Source organism: Mytilus californianus, unplaced genomic scaffold (assembly GCF_021869535.1).
Source record: "Mytilus californianus isolate M0D057914Y unplaced genomic scaffold, xbMytCali1.0.p SCAF_9, whole genome shotgun sequence".
Classification (NCBI taxonomy): Eukaryota; Metazoa; Mollusca; class Bivalvia; order Mytilida; family Mytilidae; genus Mytilus; species Mytilus californianus.
This window is the reverse complement of record NW_026262745.1, coordinates 28,460,787-28,482,226: the sequence shown is the minus strand read 5'-3', so window position 1 is coordinate 28,482,226 and position 21,440 is coordinate 28,460,787. Positions and strand designations below refer to the sequence as shown.

General features: G+C 31.6%; 1 protein-coding gene across 14 annotated transcripts in view; it reads right to left on the bottom strand.

Annotated features, from left to right (window-relative positions):
* The window catches only part of LOC127715532 (thymosin beta-like), a 49,907-nt gene extending 33,099 nt beyond the window's left edge, over positions 1 to 16,808 (bottom strand). For 2 of the 14 annotated variants that reach the window (XM_052221603.1, XM_052221604.1), the window contains exons 1-2: positions 3,451 to 3,646; positions 2,258 to 2,394 (exon numbers count right to left, since the gene is read on the bottom strand). In XM_052221603.1, the coding sequence (XP_052077563.1) occupies positions 2,258 to 2,381 (124 nt within the window). In that variant the 5' untranslated portion in view covers positions 2,382 to 2,394; positions 3,451 to 3,646. Of the gene's footprint in view, positions 1 to 2,257; positions 2,395 to 3,450; positions 3,652 to 7,492; positions 7,653 to 16,706 lie in introns of those variants that run through there. The other 12 variants (XM_052221600.1, XM_052221601.1, XM_052221599.1 and 9 more) reach the window with 12 other exon arrangements.
* Positions 16,809 to 21,440: the final 4,632 nt, after the last annotated feature.

Here is a 21,440-nt window from a genome sequence, read left to right as displayed (position 1 = left end):
AGTAGTGAAGGTGTTAATAACCTTGTTTACTTTATAGCAAGTCTACATTCCATAAAACCATTTATCCATAAGCAATTATTCACAAGTATCATATACATTTCATATCTTACAATAATAGGTGTATCAAATAAGACAGGTATATGTTACCTACCAACACCTAATTACTATAGATATGTCACAAGATGGGAATGACCTGAACCATCAAAATTATCAATGGGAAGACTGACCAATGTCACTCAAGTACAAGCTCTCTGTAAAGAATCAAACAGAATATGCTTTGTATAAATGCAGTTCTGAAAAATCATATTTTATTACAAATGTATTATTCTTATTCTATTCTATTTTGCAAGGGTAAAAAGGGGAGGTTGTGTCAGAGGTGTAATAGATCTTAAAAGGTTACACATTAATTTGGTCAAATTGCAAAGACTCCTGTATTCATTTTGACAAAGGTAGACATATTTCAATGATTATATGATAGATTTGAAATTTAAGGAAAAGCACTGAACACAAACTGAAATTATCATTCTTACAGCCTTGCACAGTACTCTATAGACCAATTTTGAGTTCTTTTTTTTATGAATGAGATACCTCAGGTCAACCTGCATTACTGACTTCATTGAACAATTCACTCTACCTGTGTGTAATAACATAAGCATTGTGACATTGGTACTGTACAAGAAAATGCATAATTAATGTGAAAGTCGTCTAATAAAACTGTCTATGTAAGCAAATTGAATGAATTCTGATCACCACTGTAGATGTCCACTTATAACAAGTCAGAAGCCAATGTTGTAAAAAAAAATCTGAAATAGCTTAGTCTGTATTGCTGAGTAATATAACAGGTTAATGTAGGTGGCTGATAGCTTAACTGGATTCTTCTGTTACTTTGATGATCCTCAAGGCATAATTTACAGCATAAAATAAAATTGAGAATGGAAATGGGGAATATGTCAAAGAGACAACAACCCAACCAAAGAGCAGACAACAACCGAAGGCCACCAATGGGTCTTCAACGCAGCGAGAAATTCCCGCACCCAGGGGTGGTCCTCAGCCGGCCCCTAAATAAAATTGTGTACTAGCTCAGTGAAAATGGATGTCACAATAAACTCCAAAACATATAAATGAACTAAAATTAAAAAAAACATGCATTTATATTCTCGCTTGAATCAAATGCAGACTTTAAATTTTACTCAGTTTTCGTCTTTTAGTTTATTGACTGTTTAGCGGAAATTGATGTAGACAAACAGAATAAGATACAAGAATTTATTGGGTTAAATATGGTATAAAATGTATAATCCTACGCAAAACTTGAACAATTTCATATCACTTGACATTTTATACAGGAAATCTAATCAATTCATCATTACTGAGACAAGATAAATTGTTCAATTTAAGGTGAAGTCAAGCTTGATTGATAAAAAACGTTCCTTACAAAGATTACTTAATTTGTTAAAAGTTTGATATCAATGCTGAAAGGGTGCTTTGTAAAATACCAGGTGTGCATTTACACTTATATGTGTAAGGCTGCACACTATATCTTTTTACACAATACTGAACTCAAGGCACTGGTGAAAGCTGATTACAAAAAAGTTAAAAGTTGTCAGTTTGATTAAAAATTGTATGTGTCTTTTGTGTAGGTTTCGTAATTTAACCTAAGGAGAAAGAGGTGCATTGAGTGATTTAAGATGTGCATTTCTAACAGAAGTTACAATGCAAGTATAATTTCGTCCACAATCTCCTAAATGTAGCCCATATAATATTATAGGTTCTTATTGTATATCTATAAAATGAAAATGAACAAGTCTGGATTCATAATGTGATAAAAGCTTATTGTGCAAGAATATTATGATTACAAATACATGTATATTGGTGAAATCCATTATAAAATCTAAAGTACATTCTGTTGCTTTCTTGATGGTAACATTATACACAAATTTACTTATTTATACATTAGAAATTAACCATCATCAATTACCGAACATTTAAACCTGAAAGGAAAATACATATGAAAATTTGGCAATAATAGTGGGTTTTTTAAACAGTGAGTTGAGCAATATCCTCCTTCAAGATCAATAACGCACTTTTTTCAAAAAAAATTTCTTTAATCCCCTAACCCAATTAGCTGTAATATCCACTACTGGGTTCAGAAATACTTGTAATGTTTATTCTACATTGTAAAAGTAAAATAGAAGTCTCCATTAATCAAAGCTATTGTTACTTTAATTTGTAAATGTTTTATGGAATGTTTTTGTCTTACCTTCTTTACTAGGCAGTGGATTTTTCTCGTCAGTCTTCACATGGTGCATTGATTCTGTTGAGGCCTTGGAAATAGCTCCTAACAATTTAGGGTCAGCACTTGGGAGGTCTACTTTAGTTGCCATGACTAGTTAATTTCTGAAAAATAAAAATAAGATTTTAGTTATAATATGATGAAAAGAAGATTTTATATGGATATCATTCATAAGTTGTGGTTTCTGATGTACAGGGTCTAAAACAAGATTACAAACAATATCAATTCATACAATTATAAAGGGCCATAACTCTTGACGTGAACAATAGTTACTACTTAGTTCATAGCTGATAAATGGCCAGAACTCTTGACGTTAACAATAGTTACTACTTAGTTTATAGCTGATAAATGGACATAAGTTTTGACGTGAACAATAGTTACTACTTAGTTCATAGCTGATAAAGGGCCATAACTCGTGACGTGAACAATAGTTACTACTTAGTTCCTCCCTTAGTTTATAGCTGAATAGGTACATAAAAAGAAGGAAGAAAAAGATCAGCTTTCAGTAATTCTGAATCGACAATGTTGGCGAAGTTTCTGAATTATTGCTTTATGGAAAAAGGTTACTACTGTACAAATACAAATGTTCAAATCTTTAGTTCAGTTATTGAACTACAGTGAACTACCAACAAATCTGGACCTTGGCAGGTAAGTCCATGGACTTGCAAAAAGGAAAGACATTCATCTACATTTCCCATGTGAATTGAATAAATATTAAAAAGATAGTCTTCAAGACAACAGCTATAAGAATGTCACAAAATTGTGTGTTACTTCTTATATAAAAGAATATTTTTAGGAGAAACCAAATCAATTCAAATAGCAGTTGAATGTTTATTCCAAATGAATAAAGAAGAAAGAATAAAAAAGATTCTGTGATGTGAAGATCCTGGATGTTATCACATATTTTTACCTGAGAAATGTTACAACATTGAATTCTTTCTTTTTAGTTAATCACGAAAACAATTTATCAACAGTTATTTCATTGGAATAACACATTACAAGTTTTATTTTATAAAATGTCATGTAACAAGACACTATAACCTATGACATAAAAAAACTCCTTCATTAAATTAAAATGCTATATATATATTAAATACAGGAAAACAATTACTGCACATGATGTACTTAGAACAAAAATAAGTTAGCCAAAATATACTTACCACTTTATTTTTATACTAACAATCGATTAACACTATGAATAAGAACAAGTAAGATTTCCTCCTAGTAAATATTTCCAAATGATCTTTTGTCGTAGCTATTTCCTAAAACCTCGTCAACAGGAAATAACTCACTCTAGAAAAGGTAATATCAATACTGAGAGGTACAGGTAGGGTGATAATGAAATAAAACCATCTTCTGACAGATTGCACAAGTTTTTACGTAGGAGAATTACAGGTAAATAAACAAGGTATTTTAAATCGAAAGGGTAAATATTTATTTTCAGGTCATAAACATTATAACAGATAAAAGTTCAAGTATTTAATATTCAAATCTGACCTATTGTCTATTCCCCCCAAATGACCCTTTTACAATACATGTACCCAAGCATCTTTCAAGTAATCTGTATCCTATTTGACCAGGATATCAAAATAAGGGCTTATGTTAAACCACTGATACCTATTATATCATTAAAGTACCCCCAGAAGTTAAATATCAGTTAAGTATTTTTATCAAGCAGAATCCCAAAAATAATTTTTCCTACATGTACATGCAAACTTGCATGTATCTCAGTATTAATGCAACAGGGGAAAAAAACTATATTGTTTATCATGTTTATTGTGAAACTGTGGTTTATTTTAAGAAGGTACAGAATATATTTTATACATGAATGAGGAATGCTCCACAAACCAACTCTTACTAATAAGAAACTTTCTGTAAACTTATTAATAAATGACAATAGACATCAGAAAAAATACACATGACCAATGGGATCCAAAGAGAAGACAAGTCTTATATTGATAAATTTGTACCCATGGGACACTTATACTTTAAGTCAATCCAGTTGTATTCAAATTTGGTTTAAGAAATTTTATCAAAATGGAGAATATTTGAACAGCATTCTTTTCTGATATCATTGCTTTTCATATCAGCTAAATGAAATAAAACTGGAATTGAAATAAATCAACATCGTCAGATTTGTGAATAAGGACATTGGGAAAGATTTTTTTTTTACAAGTATTGTTAAGTTGTGTCATGAGATTTGTAAATAAGGACATTGGGAAAGATTTTTTTATTTTTACAAGTACATGTATTGTTAAGTTTTGTCATGACATTCACCTTAGGTACTTACATTGATTTTAATATTAATAATTTTAAACATTACTAAATATGTATTGTGATACAGTTATAAACACTTAGGGCTCTACATCCTGTCAATATATTGGCATTGCACAAGGTTATGCTTTTCTCAGGCTGTTTATGATATCTTTTGGTCATTTTTCGTTTTTTACCATGGCTTTGTTAGTTTATCTTCGACTTTGAATATCCCTTTTGTATCTTCTGTCTGTCTTTTACACTTAACACTTTCAGTAACTGTGCTTAGGTAGATACTTTTTGTTGTTTTTTTTCGGTTTTCATGCTCTATACCAATCTTATATAATCATTAGTCAAGCAGTTTCCAACTGATTTTTAGTTTGTTCTTCTTTTGTGCTCTTGTATCTCTATCCCAGGTTATGGGAGGATTGATGAGCACTTACAAACATGTTTAATCCCACCTTAATATTAATGTGCCTGTCATAAGTCAAGAGCCTTTAATCCAGTGGTTGTTGTTGGTTGTTGTCTGCCATATTTTTTTCAACAATAACCAGGCTGTTAGTTTTCTCTTTTGAATTGTTTCACATTTGGCATGCCAGGGCCTTTTATAGCTTACTATAATATAAGGTGGGGTTTGCTCATTGTTTAAAACCACCAAATAACCTGTAGTTGTTTAAATCCAAATCATTTGGTCTCTGGTTTATACTTGATCAATCAGACCACAACTCCTTATATCTATAATGATGATGAATTAAGCGAGGAATAGTTCAAATTAGGGAGGTCTTTTAAGGTACATGCATTTTCCCACAAGATTTTATGCACAATTATTTAACATTAAATGATTATCATGCAATAATAGAATTTCTTAAATAATTTGTATCCAAATTTTATTTATATAGAACATAATTGCCGTCAAATTTAAAGAGTTGCCATCTTGGTTTGCAGTTGTATCATTCTTCAGGGGTTAAAATTAGTGTGGGTCCAAGTCCTGTCTTTTCTAGGAGGGGACTTTTCATTTTAAAATTACAAAAGTCAAGGCCTTACCATTCTTTACACTGATGCTTTATACACGACCTTTGAATTTCTTATGGAGGATCTTTCACTTAAAATTTCAAATGGTCCTGGATCTTTTATTATTTTAAGCAAATTTGAATACCTGGAGAATAGTGAGTTAACAGCATGCATGGACAAATAGTCAACAAAACTGATTCCAAAGATCTGCATTTGTATTTTACCTTACATGTATGTTCTATACATAACTAGAGACTCAAAGTAGCATCTCACTTTGAATGTATGATACTGACTTAAAAAGTAAAATCACAAAAATACTGAACTCCGAGGAAAATTCAAAAAGTAAGGTCCCCAATCAAATGGCAAAATGAAACAAGAGGCTCTCAAGAGCCTGAATCGCTCCCCTAATTTCAGAGGATAAGATTTTTAAATGTTAGCAAACTTGAATAAATTGTGTAAAATTGTCTTTAAAGGGCAATAACTCCTTAAGGGGTCAATTGACAATTTTGGTCATATTAACTTTTTTGTAGATCTTACTTTGCTGAACATTATTGCTGCTTACAGTTTATATATATCTATAATAATATTCAAAATAATAACAAAAAACTGCAAAATTTTGTTAAAACTACCAATTCAGTGGCAGCAACCCAACAATGGGTTGTTCGATTCATCTGAAAATTTCAGAGCTGATAGATCTTGACCAATTGAACAATTTTACCCCATGTCAGATTTGCTCTAAAAGCTTTAGTTTTTGAGATATAAGCCAAAAACTGCATTTGACCCCTATGTTCTATTTTTAGCCATGGCGGCCATGTTTGTCGATGGATCAAAACTTCGGATTCAATTTATAAACTAGATACGTTAAGGAACATTTAGTTAAAGTTTGAAGGTATTTGGCCCAGTAGTTTCAGAGAAGATTTTTTAAATAGTTTATGACGACAGACGACGACGGACGCCAAGTGATGGCATAAGCTTACATGGGGACCTTTGGGCCCCGGTGAGCTAAAAAACAAACACATCAAACAAATGGATAACAACTGTCATATTCCTGAATTGGTACAGGCATTTTCTTATGTAGAAAATGGTGGACTGAACCTGGTTTTGTACTTGCTAATTAAGAATCATGACAATTTGAAAAGTCTATATGTGTCATCTGAAATATTTGTTAAAAGTAACCACCAATTGACTTTTTTGCCTCAATTTTCTCAAAAAATGATATGTAATTGCATAGAAAAGGTCAAAATTGATGTTTTACCATTATGTTCAGCAGCGGGTCAGAAATATTGTTTTGCACCAGGTCACCTAGGTACCCCTCAAAGATTTACTGCAGATTCTTTTCAAGCAGAGACTGGAAATCTCTTAAATTAACACCATACAAATCCAAATTGAGTAACAGACAGATGGAATATATGTCCACACTAGTGTACTCTGATCTAGGATTTGAATCCTGAAATTTTTGTACGTGTTTCATGCCAATCTGATTTAAAAGGGCACCACACCTGAATATTTCTAGTTTCCAGTAGATCCAAAGAAAAAAATTTATTTCTAAGAGCTAATAGAAATGATTACAGGAACAGAGCAGGGATGAAAGAGGTCAAGCAATTTTAAAAGCTCATATTGGCCAGGTGAGTTAAACTAAAAAAAAAATTGCCAAATTTGGGCTCTTATCTTAGAGAAACTGAAAAGTGTGATGAAATGAAATAAAAATATTTCCTATTTTGCTTTTGTTTAGTAGAAAGTAGTTTTCATAACTTCCTTATTTTTCTTTTTTTTTTATGAACAGATCATTTTTTATTGAACTCTTGTGTATCAAATAGAAAATGCTTCAATCTTACAATATAAAATCAAAATTTCATGTTTCACTACAATAAACTATCACAACATTATTAGAAATAGTTATACCACTTGCTAAAAATAGAAATAAGTTAAAATACATACATGCTCTAATATATTACCCCAGAAAAATCTACATACATTCAACAATAACTCCAACAGATAAAGTTTGTGTGACAGATGTTGTCCTTTTGTGTATATAATTGTGTATAAGAGTGGCGTGACTAATACTACACTGTCACTTCCTAAATTGGTTTGATGAACAATGTACAAACATGGACAAATGACATTTTGATGGGGGAAGTTATCAACTAAATAAAGACTCTCATTGTAAAAGGTCATAAAAGTTACCAATAATAGCTATATTAAATAGAATTACTAGCATTCATTAATCTTACATATATCTCAATCAGAAGTAGTATAAGTTTTATCACTTTATTATATATCTATCTAAACTGATAAAAAATAGCTATCCAAATGATCTACATGATATATAAAATGTATCTCCCGAAAACTAACACAGGCAAACCTGGAGATAAAAAAAAGGTACCAAAATATAAATCCTTTCCCTAAAATATCTGAAATGATTTGTATATGAATCCGAATTACATGCAATTAAATAACAATTCATATAAGTCAACATAAGCTTGCATGTACACACACTCGCATTGATTCTAAAACAATGTGGAGAGACAAGGTAGCATTAGGTTAGGCTGACCTCTATCCTATTGCAGTCTTGTAGACACATGTTTATATGTATAATTCAAATTTATAGTAACTCTATACTGCAAAATAAAATGGACACATTGATTGCAAGTCTTTAACCCGGTGTCAAACATCCACACTTTTATTATTTAAGATCCTAACAGAGATGTGATAAACAGATCCTGGGTTTACCTAGCCACACTTTAATTGGCAAAATCTTTGTCTATCTCCTTTTTTTTATTTTATTTTTTTTGGGGGAAGGGGATTAAAATCGATATTGAATTTACAATAAGTCAACAGATAAAATATATCTAATATCCAACTTGCCAATTGCAACATCAGGACTATCTTTGCAGCTCATACATGTCTTTTCAGACTCAAAGTACTGAAGTACTGAACATCGGATGACTGCAAGTTCTTGTGGATGGTCACAAGCACTTGTCTCAGAAAAAAAAATCACATCTCTATACCTGACAGCCAGGTTAATCAGAACATATATATTAACGGGACTTGACACTACCTAATTAGATATACTGTTCTCAGGGTTAATGTACAGATATTTTTTTTCTGAGACAAGTTCGTGTGTGGATGATAAATAAATGACATGGAATTCAACCTCATCGTAATAACTATTATGTTGTAGTGATACAAATCAGTATACTCTGGTTTGTTGTTATAAAATATTATATTAATATTTGTATATTACAGTTACATGTATATATAATTTTCATCCATTTGTATATCATTCTATTCTACTATATTAATAACAGTGCAGTGCAAGTGCATGGTGGACACTCTTCTGTAATAATTCGACTTTTCTAATAGATTGGATTTGAGTAGGCATTCATATTTTCCCGCAAAACGTTCTATCTCCCATGCAGAGTTATTGGTCCTTGCGAGAGAGCAAGGATCAATAACTCTGCATGGGAGATAGCAAACATTCTTGCGATATTCTTCCGCATGCGTTAACACACTTTTTCTGTACGTGTGCATAGATATTAAAGATTTTTTACTTATATATATATATTTCTAACGACAAAACATTTTCATATTATTAATTTATGTTCTAAAAAAAATATTTTTAGGAGTATCCATTGAAAAAATGAATTTATAACAAGCGATAAGGAATGTTATTTTGCACTCGATAATGTCCACGTATTCATTATGTTCATAGATCGGTTACAATCCCAACACGAAAGTTATGTAATGGAAATCTAGGCCACAGCAATACACCGGAATGCCCTCACGGTCATCCGATGTAAAAATGAGTTTGCTCTTATCAATTTTGAATACAATTTATAACAATGTTCAGGATGATTTATATCAGATTATAGCTCTGTATAAAATTTCAATAAGATTTGTTAAACAATTAAATTCATCAAATAATATCTCCAAACAATTTTAACATGTAATTACTAGATTTTTCCTTCAGCAAACCCAGTTAAAAATTGAAAGGGAACTAACTTGCCTCCATGAAAAACAAAGATATTGTATATTTTTATTTATTTAAGACCTGTATAACATATGTTCTCAACATTGTCCCATTTTTAACAATTAAAGTCCAATGATACATTAGTTACTCTGGAACAACTTGCATGACTAGAACTGAGATTGAAATCCCTGACCTATAATACCATGTATATATATTGATGTAAGTAAATTTTTTAACATGGTGGACAATGATTATATTCCTTAATACCCATCCTCATTATCATATATTATTTTTCAAATGTTTAAAATTTCATGGGAGAATACTAGTGAGATAAGATTGTGTAGATTTCATGATATAAATATCTGGTCCATATCAACTAGAAATACAACCATCTGTATTTACTAAACACTTCAATACAGAGGACAGTGAGTTCTATGCTTTTTTCCTCACCTCTCTTCAATCTATCTTAGGGACCAAAGAAAGATAACTCTTCATAGTCCTATATTTTGTATTAGAAAACTGTTATTTTCTGGAGATATTAATGTATTACCTCACCTAAAGCTTTTTGATGCTTGTGTTAAACCTATACTTCTTTATTGTAGTGAAGTTTGGTCTATATATGATTAAAGATATGATTAAAGATATTACAAATCTAGAGTCAATATATTGGTCATTGGCTACCATTAAAATTCAGATTAAATTTGCAAAAACTTTAATTGGAGTAAATAAAACGGCTGTCAATTTAGCAGTACTAGCTGAACTTGGTATGTATCCAGTTTTTATAGAAGCTTTAAAACTGTCAATTGGCTTCTGGTTGCATGTGATAAAATCTGGTAATAATTGTTTACTTAAAGATGTATATAGTTCAAACATGCAATTAACCAATGGATTTGCAAAAAAGATTGAACAGTTACTTGCTACATTAAATTTTTCACATGTTTGGGAAAATCATGATACTATTTCAAAAAGGTGTTTATCATATGCACTTCATACTAAACTTAATGATAGATATCTGAATTATTGGAAAGAAAATATTTTTTGTGATGATAAATCATTGCACTGTAATAAGCTCAGAACATATAGACAGCTTAAAGAAAATTACAAATTGGAAACCTATTTATTGTTAAGTATTGACAGAAAAGTAATAGGACATTTTGCCAAAATTCGCATAAGTAATAGTGTTCTTAAAATTGAACAAGGTCGACACGCAAAAACTCCTGTAGAAGAAAGAATTTGTCCCTTGTGTCTTTTAGAAGTAGAAGATGAATTTCATTTCACTATGAAATGTACAAAACTAAATACAATTAGAGAACAATTATTTTCCAAAATTAGTGAAATAGTTCCCTCTTTTTTAAATATGACTAATGAAGCAAGATTTAAATTTTTGTATACGTGTGGTGAGACTGATATAATTAGAATTATTGTAAAATTCATAAGCGACATGTACAATTCTAGAAATGCTTTATTGAGTACTAAATAACTTTGTGGTACCACCTCCTCAGCTGAGATTATATACATTTATCATTGTAACAATAAATATTTTCTTTTAATAACGGAGGGGATATACAAATATATATATACAATGCTTATAAATGTGGTCAGATATATGTTTGTATGTTTATGTATAGCCAATGTTTATTGTCTTGGTAACAATCCTATAATTTTGGATTTTAAACCAATATCTTATCTTATCTTATCTTAGTCCTTACAGACAAAGCAATTGTGGTGTTAAATATTTCAAGTCAATGCCAAATTGGCATTCCTTTATTGGAAGAACATAGATGTGACCAAAATCATATTAAATCAAATTTGATAAAATTTAATATTCCACCATTGTCAATAGAAAAAGAGAAATGGAACTGAAGAAACCAGCCACTAATATCCTTGCCTGCTTAACTCTAATACTATATGGCACCTGTAGTACACTCAGTAACTTAAACTTAAAAGTATCTATGGTATCATGGGATAATTCCTATAGCTAGACATAAAGTTAACCTGAAGTTACAGGAGTAACTGTTTAACATTGTAAACAAGGAGAGCCAGGCAACAAGTAAACAAAATCAGTTCTGAGATCCTGACAGAGGAACAACATGTACAGCTAATGACAGCTGTTAATAAGGTTTCTGACAGTAGGAAGGCACATTAACTTTCCTTGGGTTGAAGTAGTTTTTTCATTTTTATCGAGCCTGTAGCATTTACATTTTGCAGTACTTGGAGGAAGCAAGACATAGCGATCCTACATTCCGGCATCATCAACATTTATCAAATCTTCATGGAATTAAATGAAACTTGGGCAAAAGCTTTTCATTATCAAAGACAGTATACACAGCAAAATTTAGATTTTTTTTTTTTCATTTTTCTGTATTTAAATGATAAATTAACTAAGTTTTTTTTACAGTTAACATTTAGAAACAGTATGAGTTGAAAGTTTTTTAAAAACATCAATCAAACCTTCATAAAATTTTATGAAACTTTGACAGATTTTTTATGATTAAGAGATAATGTCTGAATCAAAATTTTGAGAACATTTTCTTCTTATTTCCATATTTTATTGATAAGTGGACTTATAGCTTATTCCTTTTCTTTGCAGTTAACATTTTAGTACAGTCTGAATTACATTTTTTAGACATCGAAAACTTACTTTTAATCCCTTCATGGACTGTTTTAAAACTAGGAAATAAAATTCTTCAAGGTAAGAAATAGCATCTGAAGACACATTTTTACTGAATTTTACTGATAAATGGACTCAGTTTTTGGCAATCAACGTTACTTTTACACTTACAGCCACCATTGTTTAATGACATCTTTGTGTTAATTATAATGTCTTAGAAAGAACTGGATGTAATATGGGAAGGACAGTTTGAATCAATGTCTATAAAAACAATTAAATGTAATATATCATGGGAAAGGTTTGTCACACAACTGTTAATTCTCAGCTTTCAAAGTCCACTTTTACCTGTTATCAGCTGATGATGTAGATATTAGGTTCATTATATCATGGAAGTAATATTACTTCCATGATTATATCAATTTTCAAGCGTAATAAATTAATAATTGATTGTATAAATGAGATTGTTTGATCTTAATGATTTTTTTTGTTATTTCAATGTTGATAGTAGAAATTTGATAGTTTTCTGTTAAATTTATTCACAAATATTAAAACAACAGCTGATTTAACATTAGTTTGGCCAAAAAAAATAATACATGTGTTTACGCTAACCCTACCTACCCCAACACTTTTTATGCCATTTTGGAACAAGCACTGTTAAAGTCAGACAGATTGGCTAGTAGTAACCAGTTAAAAAATGTTTGTAAAATAAAATGATATTGCCTACCTTCATGTACCTACCCTATTTTTTTTCAGCACGTTAGCAAAAACACATATATTATTTTTTTTGGCCTTAACTGTTAAACTTCACACATGTCATAAGAGATAATATGATTTTGAAATACAACATACATGTTAATTACAATAAAAAAATGCCCCCTTTTTAAAATGAATACACACAAAGAGTGGAAATGGAACTGTCCTGTTTACATATGTTTTTGGTCATTGACATTCAATTTGTCAAGTGGGGCTACAGCAGATGCTTCAATATATAACAAAGTTGCAGAATGTAAGCTTAGATTCGTAACTATATAAAGTTTCTGATTCAAAATCTGCCAGACTGCCATAAATGACACCATTCTACCTATAAATCATAATACATGTATATACACCAAAAAAATATCTTCATAGAACACCATGCCCCACTCCACAATCACATATATCAAAAAACGAATATGGGTACTTAGTTTCAAGTGTGGTAACTACAGACAGTCTGATAAAACCATTGGTACAACACCTTGGATACATGGCCCTCAGAGGTCTTCAGACAGCCTGATAGAACCATTGGTTCAACACCTTGGATACATTGCCCTCAGAGGTCTTCAGACAGCCTGATAGAACCATTGGTTCAACACCTTGGATACATGGCCCTCAGAGGTCTTCAGACATACAACCACTAGTACATGTAAATTTTCCCCCCAAATTGCATGGATTGTACAATGTAGGCTTGATTTAACTCACAGGGGTCTCTTCCTATATAAAGGTATACACAGACGAATTTTGTTTGTTAAAAACAAAATTTCACATTCTGACCCAAACTATTGATTCACATTATGAATTTATCATAAATTCTAGTTAACTTTATATTTTTTTTCTGTAAAACGACTTCTATTCATAAATATTTGTGGTTGTGAATTGCAAAGTTACCATGTGTTTTCATCATGTTTATTGGTCGTATCAAAATAGATTTTTATTATTGACCAATGAAAAATTCCATATTTAGTTCGTCAATTAATAAGAAAAGTCATTAGCAAAAACGTTTAGTTTTTGTATTTCAATCTTTCCCCTTATTTCTAATGCTGAAACACAAAATAAAGTATCTTAAGAATTTTTCTTTTTTCTTTTCAATGATAATCTATGCAATTACGTGATCTGATAAGGTTAATTCTGGTTAAGGAAAGACTGGAGTCGATCAGTATTTGTTTAATTTGGTGTAATATTCATTTTCTTCTCAGCGACGATCTTTAACTTGACAACAGCGTCGTATCAGCCTGGGGAGAACAGAGATATCAGGGCTCTCACTACTTCAGAATCATAGGGAGAAGTGACGTCTCTTTTTGAAACTGATAGGGAGAAGTGGTCAGATTTGAAAGAGAAGCGCTCGTTTGCTCACGGCACTACAATGTTTGGTTTTTTACTGCAATATAAAGGGCCATATGTATCTTATATTTTTTTATATTGTTCAAATACAATTAAAGTAACAGTTCAAATTCAAATTCAAAGTTGTTTAAGTTTATCATTTCTAGTTGCACAATTATATTAGTCTTCTTGTCAGAAACTACCAACTAATGATACATTTGTATATAAACACTAAAAAGAACTCCTTTTTTTATATTAAAACGGAAAAGAAAGTATAATATATCAATTAAAATTCATTTAAAAAACTATTCTGTTTATCATGTTTATGAAATTCAGTGCTTCTCAAAAAAGATATATAAATTTAACAAAGTTTAGCTTTGATCAATAAATAAAAACAATGCATATACATTAAGCAAGTAGATCTAACCAAAAGTCTGCTAATGCTAGTGGAATGCGTAATTTTTCCTTTTGGGATCAATATTCTTCAGTCTGCTGTGCAATCGTGTGTCTGTAGTTAATATCGTAAGAATACGGATTTCGTTCATAGCTGGTCCACTTCCGATTAATCCCGCCTCCGATCCATAGTTCGTACAAATAATTCAATGGCGGATGAAGAAAATTTACAAAAATAAATGATGTTTGACAAGCTATTTGGAAAGGAATACAACGTTTTTAATGCAACAAGGGGATTAAACATAAACTAAAGGCAATTTTCATCACGTTCTAATGAAGTAACATACTTATTTTGCCTAAAATTAGAATGAACTGATGTACGCTCTTGAGTAACAAGTACCATAAGTGATACAAAATAATTTGTCTTTATGAAATAAAATAAAACCGACTGTAAAGTGACGGTTTTAGTCAATGCTTTCATCTCTTTTCTAAAGAAATAAATTGTTTATGTCTTTGAATTTCATTACTTATAAATGAAAAATTGCTGTTTCATGACTTGGTCAAAATTGAAAATTGCCGATGACGAAAGCGACTGAAAGTGAGTATTGTGAACAACAGGGCGACTAGATATTGCTTTTGACGGTCGGGCAAAGCAACGTGATGGACAGGAAAGCGACTTTGTCGCCCCAGTCGCCTGCTAGCATGAGCCCTGGATATATCAATGGGTAGGAATTTATATATCAAGGGGTCATAAATAAATGTTCATCTTCTTTTAAGATATCTGTAAAAACTGTGCTGATCTTTTCAGCTAATAAAGTGAATGATCCCATGTGGTTAACGTCTAATTAAGATGTTATGATCGCTAGGAAATATATATAAATGGGTTGTGATTTTCCTATGAAATATATATGATGAGTAGAGATTTTCGCACTAGTCAATATATGAATGGGGGTGTTTTCATACCCAAGCTGGACGTCTGTACCCAAATTTGTATGTTGACACCCCCCATGATTTTACTTCTTTTAGTTGCTCTTACTTGACCAAGTACCAGCATGTTCTACCATAGCAGTCTGTGCCAAACTGCTGTTGTCTGTTCTATGGTCGGGTTGTTGTCTCTTTGACACATTCCCCATTTCCATTCTCAATTTTATCTTTTGGTTTCTGTCTGACAGATCAGATTTTTGTATGTCCAAAAAAAAATCAATTGAGCTTATTTATTGTGTTGTTTATGTTTTTGAATGTACTCATAATCACAATACAATAATACATTGTAAGTCACAGAAACGAGGCGGTGAAAACGCTGGACATACAATTAAGCAGACCTGTGTCTATTTCATTGATCAGGACCGTCGAACTGACTGGGTTTGGCACAGACTGCCACAGAGTAGGTAACTTGTTGAAAAATTATATACTCCAGTCAAAAGTCGGTAATATGAGATAAGTATATATAATATTTCCCCCTTTAAATCACTTATTGTGGTGTAGATATCTTATTTCTTTTATACAGATAGGTTTTGGTTGACGCAAAATGAGCAAGAGTTACTTTACTTTTGTCACAAATTTCAATTTGGTTAGTTAAATAAATAAGAAAATCAACCTTCAAAAAGTTGGGCAAGGGAAATAACTCAAATTACATTATAACAAGACCTATCCAGCAGTTGTCTATTGTCCAGGTCAATCAAGACAAAACAAAACAACTGTGACCTGAGGGGGGCATCTCAAGATTTTATACAACTTGGTTTATTAAAATTCACTTTCCGTAGGAACGAAAAAATGACGATCAAAATCCGAAAGTTTTTTTATGGATTAATAATTAGTTAATTTTCAGTTAATTATCAAGGAATGAATTATCAGCAACAAAGCCTTCTAGACGTCATAATTGTCTGTACCTAAGGTTTTAATGTAAAGGGTGGCTTTAGTTTTATTAGCAATAATATTAAATTCTGTAAAAGGATGGTTTATTTTTCGCGGGAAAAGATTTGTTTACGACTTTGTCAGTTTGAAAGTGTTTTTGTCAGTTTTAATGTCATGCATTACTTCGGTGCAATTGCAATACAAAATCAAAATCTTTTATTCTGTATAAAACAGTTCTTTTGAATTACCTACAAGGTTTTATTGGCAAATGCTTCACAAGGCGTAGGATCACAATGGAAATGAAACAGGAAGCTGGAGCAGGTGCGAATGAAGACGACGAAATACTGTAATGCAGTCCCGCACTTAGCCAAACAAGTGATTCGCATTAATTTGTTTTAATCATGGACATATAGCATCAAGGATTTGTATACAAATCCTTGATAGCATGTAGTTGAAAATTTTAAGGTTGGAAATTTCGTTTAAAAATGAGTTGTCTTTCTTCAGTAAGTAAGTAAATAAATTATATTTAGAGTCACATGATGATAATTTTGAATGCACGTCGTTTCGTAACCTGGTCGTTTCGTACCTGGTCGATTCGTAACTACGTTGTTTTGTAACTGAGAAGTTTCGTACCTTTTGTAATTATATATGGTTATAAAGTGTTAGTTTAAATTAATTAGTTTAAATGAAAAAGTTAAAATTATTATTTAAAAATGATCAAATTGTTCATCTAATAATAACAATATTGTAATATTTTTAATTTAAAATTTTATGAAATCTTTTTAATTATTGGCTAATTGGCTAATTGGTAATTACGCTCGGTGACAGCTTTAATGGTTTTATGACAACTAATGACAGGTAATAAAAAGTAATTACAGTAGGTGAAAAGTGATTAAGTAGATTAATGGCACACGACCTGAAAAAAATAATTATTTTCTCCTTTTTTTTTACTTTTACATGCAATTGCATAACCCTCCTCCTTTTTCACCCGGGCTGGGGACCGGCGTTGGCGGAGTTAAATTTTTTTTTTAAGAACACTTTATCTTACTCTATTCTTTTTCTACGATTACATTGTCTCTTTAAATTAGTGATGGCAGGACGACTTGCCTCCGGTAGGTTTACGATAGAAAAAAAAGAAGATAAATAAAGAACTAAGCAACATAAAGATGAGTGGTGTCAAGTATTGGAGACATCAAAGCACGTGGCAGAAGACTAAATACTTTGATAAAGACGGGGTACATCTAAATGATGATGGACAATTCAAATTCTTCTGTTAACGTTCTATTCGCATGTGTGCAAAACTGTACTTGTAAAGTGTAAATTTATGTGCAATCAATTATTTAATAAATAAATATAGATATATATATATACATACATCACTAGTTAAGTCTTTTTATTACTTTTTACGTAACCTACTACTCTTATTGTTATTATATATTGATATAAGGTTACAAAACGTCTCAGGTACGAAACGACCTAGTTAAGTTACGAATCGACTAGTTACGAAACGACCAGGTTACGAAACGACCTGCACCCATAATTTTATGGCAGTGGCTTAGGTGCTATTTTCAGGGATGATTCTACTATATAGTTTAGGTAAGCGGCCCTAAAATCGGCCGGCTGCCCCAAAATAATTTATGTGAACATAAATTCCCAATTCAGAAAAAAAAATAAAATAAGATGATCCAAATAATTAAATATTATAAAACAATGGTTCAGTGCTTACATTTCCTGTTTCTAAGGGTAACAACTAAAGTAAAACTATGGCAACCTTCTACATATTAAACAGCAAGCAACAATCACAAACAAATCTTGTCAATAAAGTACTCAATTTTTTGTAATTCCTTTTCTGAATTCAACAGTTGGCCAGTCCAATTTGAAATCCATTTAAATCAAGGTAAATTTATAAAGATGACCAGTTGTTGAAAAAAATACCAAATGGATGATTTTTTTCAGTGGTATATGTTAGCTGTTATATATGTTAAAGGTTACCATAGCTAAGATGCAAACCTTCAAAAGATAGTGCATCATGTTCAATGATCTTCATGAAACAACTTTTCTGGTTTCAATCAACTAAATGTCAAGCGATCTGGTAATCATATATATCATAATCAGTAGCCTATCCAGGATTATTCTAAATGTTACAACTTCTTTACAGCAGTCAGTGTAAAACTTAATACATTTTCCGTTTTTACAGGAAAATAATGTTATATCCTCTAAGATTTTATGATAAAAAAATTCCCAATTGGGATGAAAATTCCCAATTTGATGGTCAAGGGACCCATTTGAAAACACCTGGAATCATCCCTGTATTTTACTGGCTCCGGCAAAAAACCTCCTTGTCGGCTCTGACTAAATAGCGATTTATATAGAGTTTTGCTATTTTGCCGGTCTTATTTCAGATTTTTTTCAGATTAAATGAAATATTTTTTTTTAAATCATTTACGTTCGAAAATAGATTTGATTTGATTTTGATTTTTGGTGTTTTAACGCCACTTTTAAGCACCGCTTTTGGGCTATTTCGTGGCGGCCAGTTTTTATTGGTGGAGGAAGCCGGAATGCCCGGAGAAAACCACCGACCTTCGATAGGAAAACTGACAATCCTAGTCAATTAAGATTGGAGTAGAGTGCACCCGCACGAGCGGGGTTCGAACTCACAACCTCAGTGTTTACTGGCTAGTGATTACAGTAGTAATTACTTAGACCACTCGGCCACCGAGGCCCCCGTTCGAAAATAGAAGACTCGACACTTCGTTGTCAAAATAACTTGAAATAAATGCTATCAGTTCGACTAATATGAAGAGATAAAGCAGGTTTTGGAGCACTTTGAAAAGGACAACTATATGTGCGACTGTGGAAACGTGATCCAAGGACTATAAAATTTATGAAAACTAGAGCACCCGCTGCATGAAACAACACCTAAAATACTGCCACGGCGTGTTCATGGCGCAAAGACCACAAGCCTTCATCCACTGGTTGGTCAAGCTGTTTCATCATTACATGTACATGTATCTTCGTTTTTATCTTGCAACTATATACATTATAATATGGGGGGCACGCATTTGAGATGACAAGGCAGCACAGAAACTAACATTGTCAAAACCTGCGAAATTTTCCGTCATTCAACATCTTTAAATCGATTTAAACCAAACTTGGTATACACTTTGCACTAACAATTTAGTGGATAATATTAAAAACCAAAAATAACATTGCAACATAGGCGTTTGTCTTTGTTTCGATATTAGATGCTCTTAGATTGATACTAAGACATCCTGGCATGCTATTTGCTTTTTTGGTTACTCTATCAATGTGTTGTTTCCAGAACAGGTCAGAATGTTTACTTCAACATGTAAAACATTACATATATAATCAAAGATTTTGCTATGATTCCCTATTTTGTAATATATCTATAACATAATTACAAAATAGGAAATATAACAATTTTACTAAATAGGCAAACACATAAGCGGAACAAAATTAGCACACATGCAAATTCACCAAACTGTGATAAAATAAAGACTTATAAATTAGCTGCGCGACTGAGTGAATCTGGGACCAATATTTATAAAATTCATGTATAAGTCCCAGACTGAAAGAAATGAGCATCGAGTAAAAAGCCACATGGATAAAAAAAAAACACACACACACACACATATTAAAATGTTACATAGGAACATTCATATGACTAGAAAAAAAAGCATTCAGATAAAAGATTTATTGAAAATCCACATCTAAGCAGACAGTACTAGTGTAAGCATATTGCAAAACATGAAGCCAACTTAGTAAACAGTCGGTATAAAAAAACAGATGGTCATAAAGTACTGACAATTAAAATGTATGCTGCCAAAGAGTAGAAAATTAGAAAAGGTGTCAATATAGTTTACAAACAAAATAAATAAACGGTATCCCCCCCCCCAAAAAAAAAAAAAATCTCCTTCAACAACCCCCCTAAAATTAAATCGTAGTCCTCTAATACAAAGGTACTATAGAGATTTGTTTATTAAGACTCTATAATGTTGGATGCCATATAGTAAAACAATCCAACACCACATCAAAGAATTTCCGCAATACAGAAATCGTGAGCAAAGTACTAAAACTGCTGATATAAAACTAAACTCCTCTTATACTCTTTTATTTTCCACTCATGGTACTTCTGAGTAGATTTTTAGCAGTAGCGTGTGTTGCAATGTACAAACAAAAAAGGCGGATGAGTGCTTAACATATGCATGTAAATTTTTATATGACATGCATATTCAGATCGACCAAAGCATGAACATGAGATTGCTTTGTATACTAGCTCGACACAATGTAATAACATCATGTGTTCTTTGCAGAGAAGTAGCAAATATCTTTGTTTTAAACCGGTCGGAATCGAACTCCAACCCACGACCTCCAGGACTTGAGATGAGAACGTCGTGGTCAATTTCCATAAATTTATTTCTCACCTGGACCAATTTTTAATGATCATTAACGCTTGCTTGTTTGTCTTGTTAATAGAATTAGCTTATATAAAGGCTCCAATTAAGGAGTACGAATAATTCACGTTGCAGGAATATGCCTTTTTGATATTGACCGAAAAAATCAGAAAAATATTAATTTTTACAAGAATTCAAAATGAAAGAGGTAACTGGCTAACTTATTGACTGCTAGTATTAAGACTACAGATTGGTGTCGGTTATTTTATTTTTGTTGCTTGTCACTTTCAGAAATTGCCCCCCTTTCTACTTTTCAGTCTACTCCTACGCCACTGCATTATCCTCCTACACCATTGCATAATTGTACAATGTAAAATCAGAGTCATGTATAATAACATAATGCTTTTAGTAAAATATGATTGAAATATTATTTTTTTTCAGATCGTCAAACCTTAACAACTATTTAACAAATCATTAATTGCCATTTAAATTATTTCCGATATAATCACTTCAAATTTAAAGATATTATTCACGTTAATTGTATCATTATAATTTAAAGATATTGTT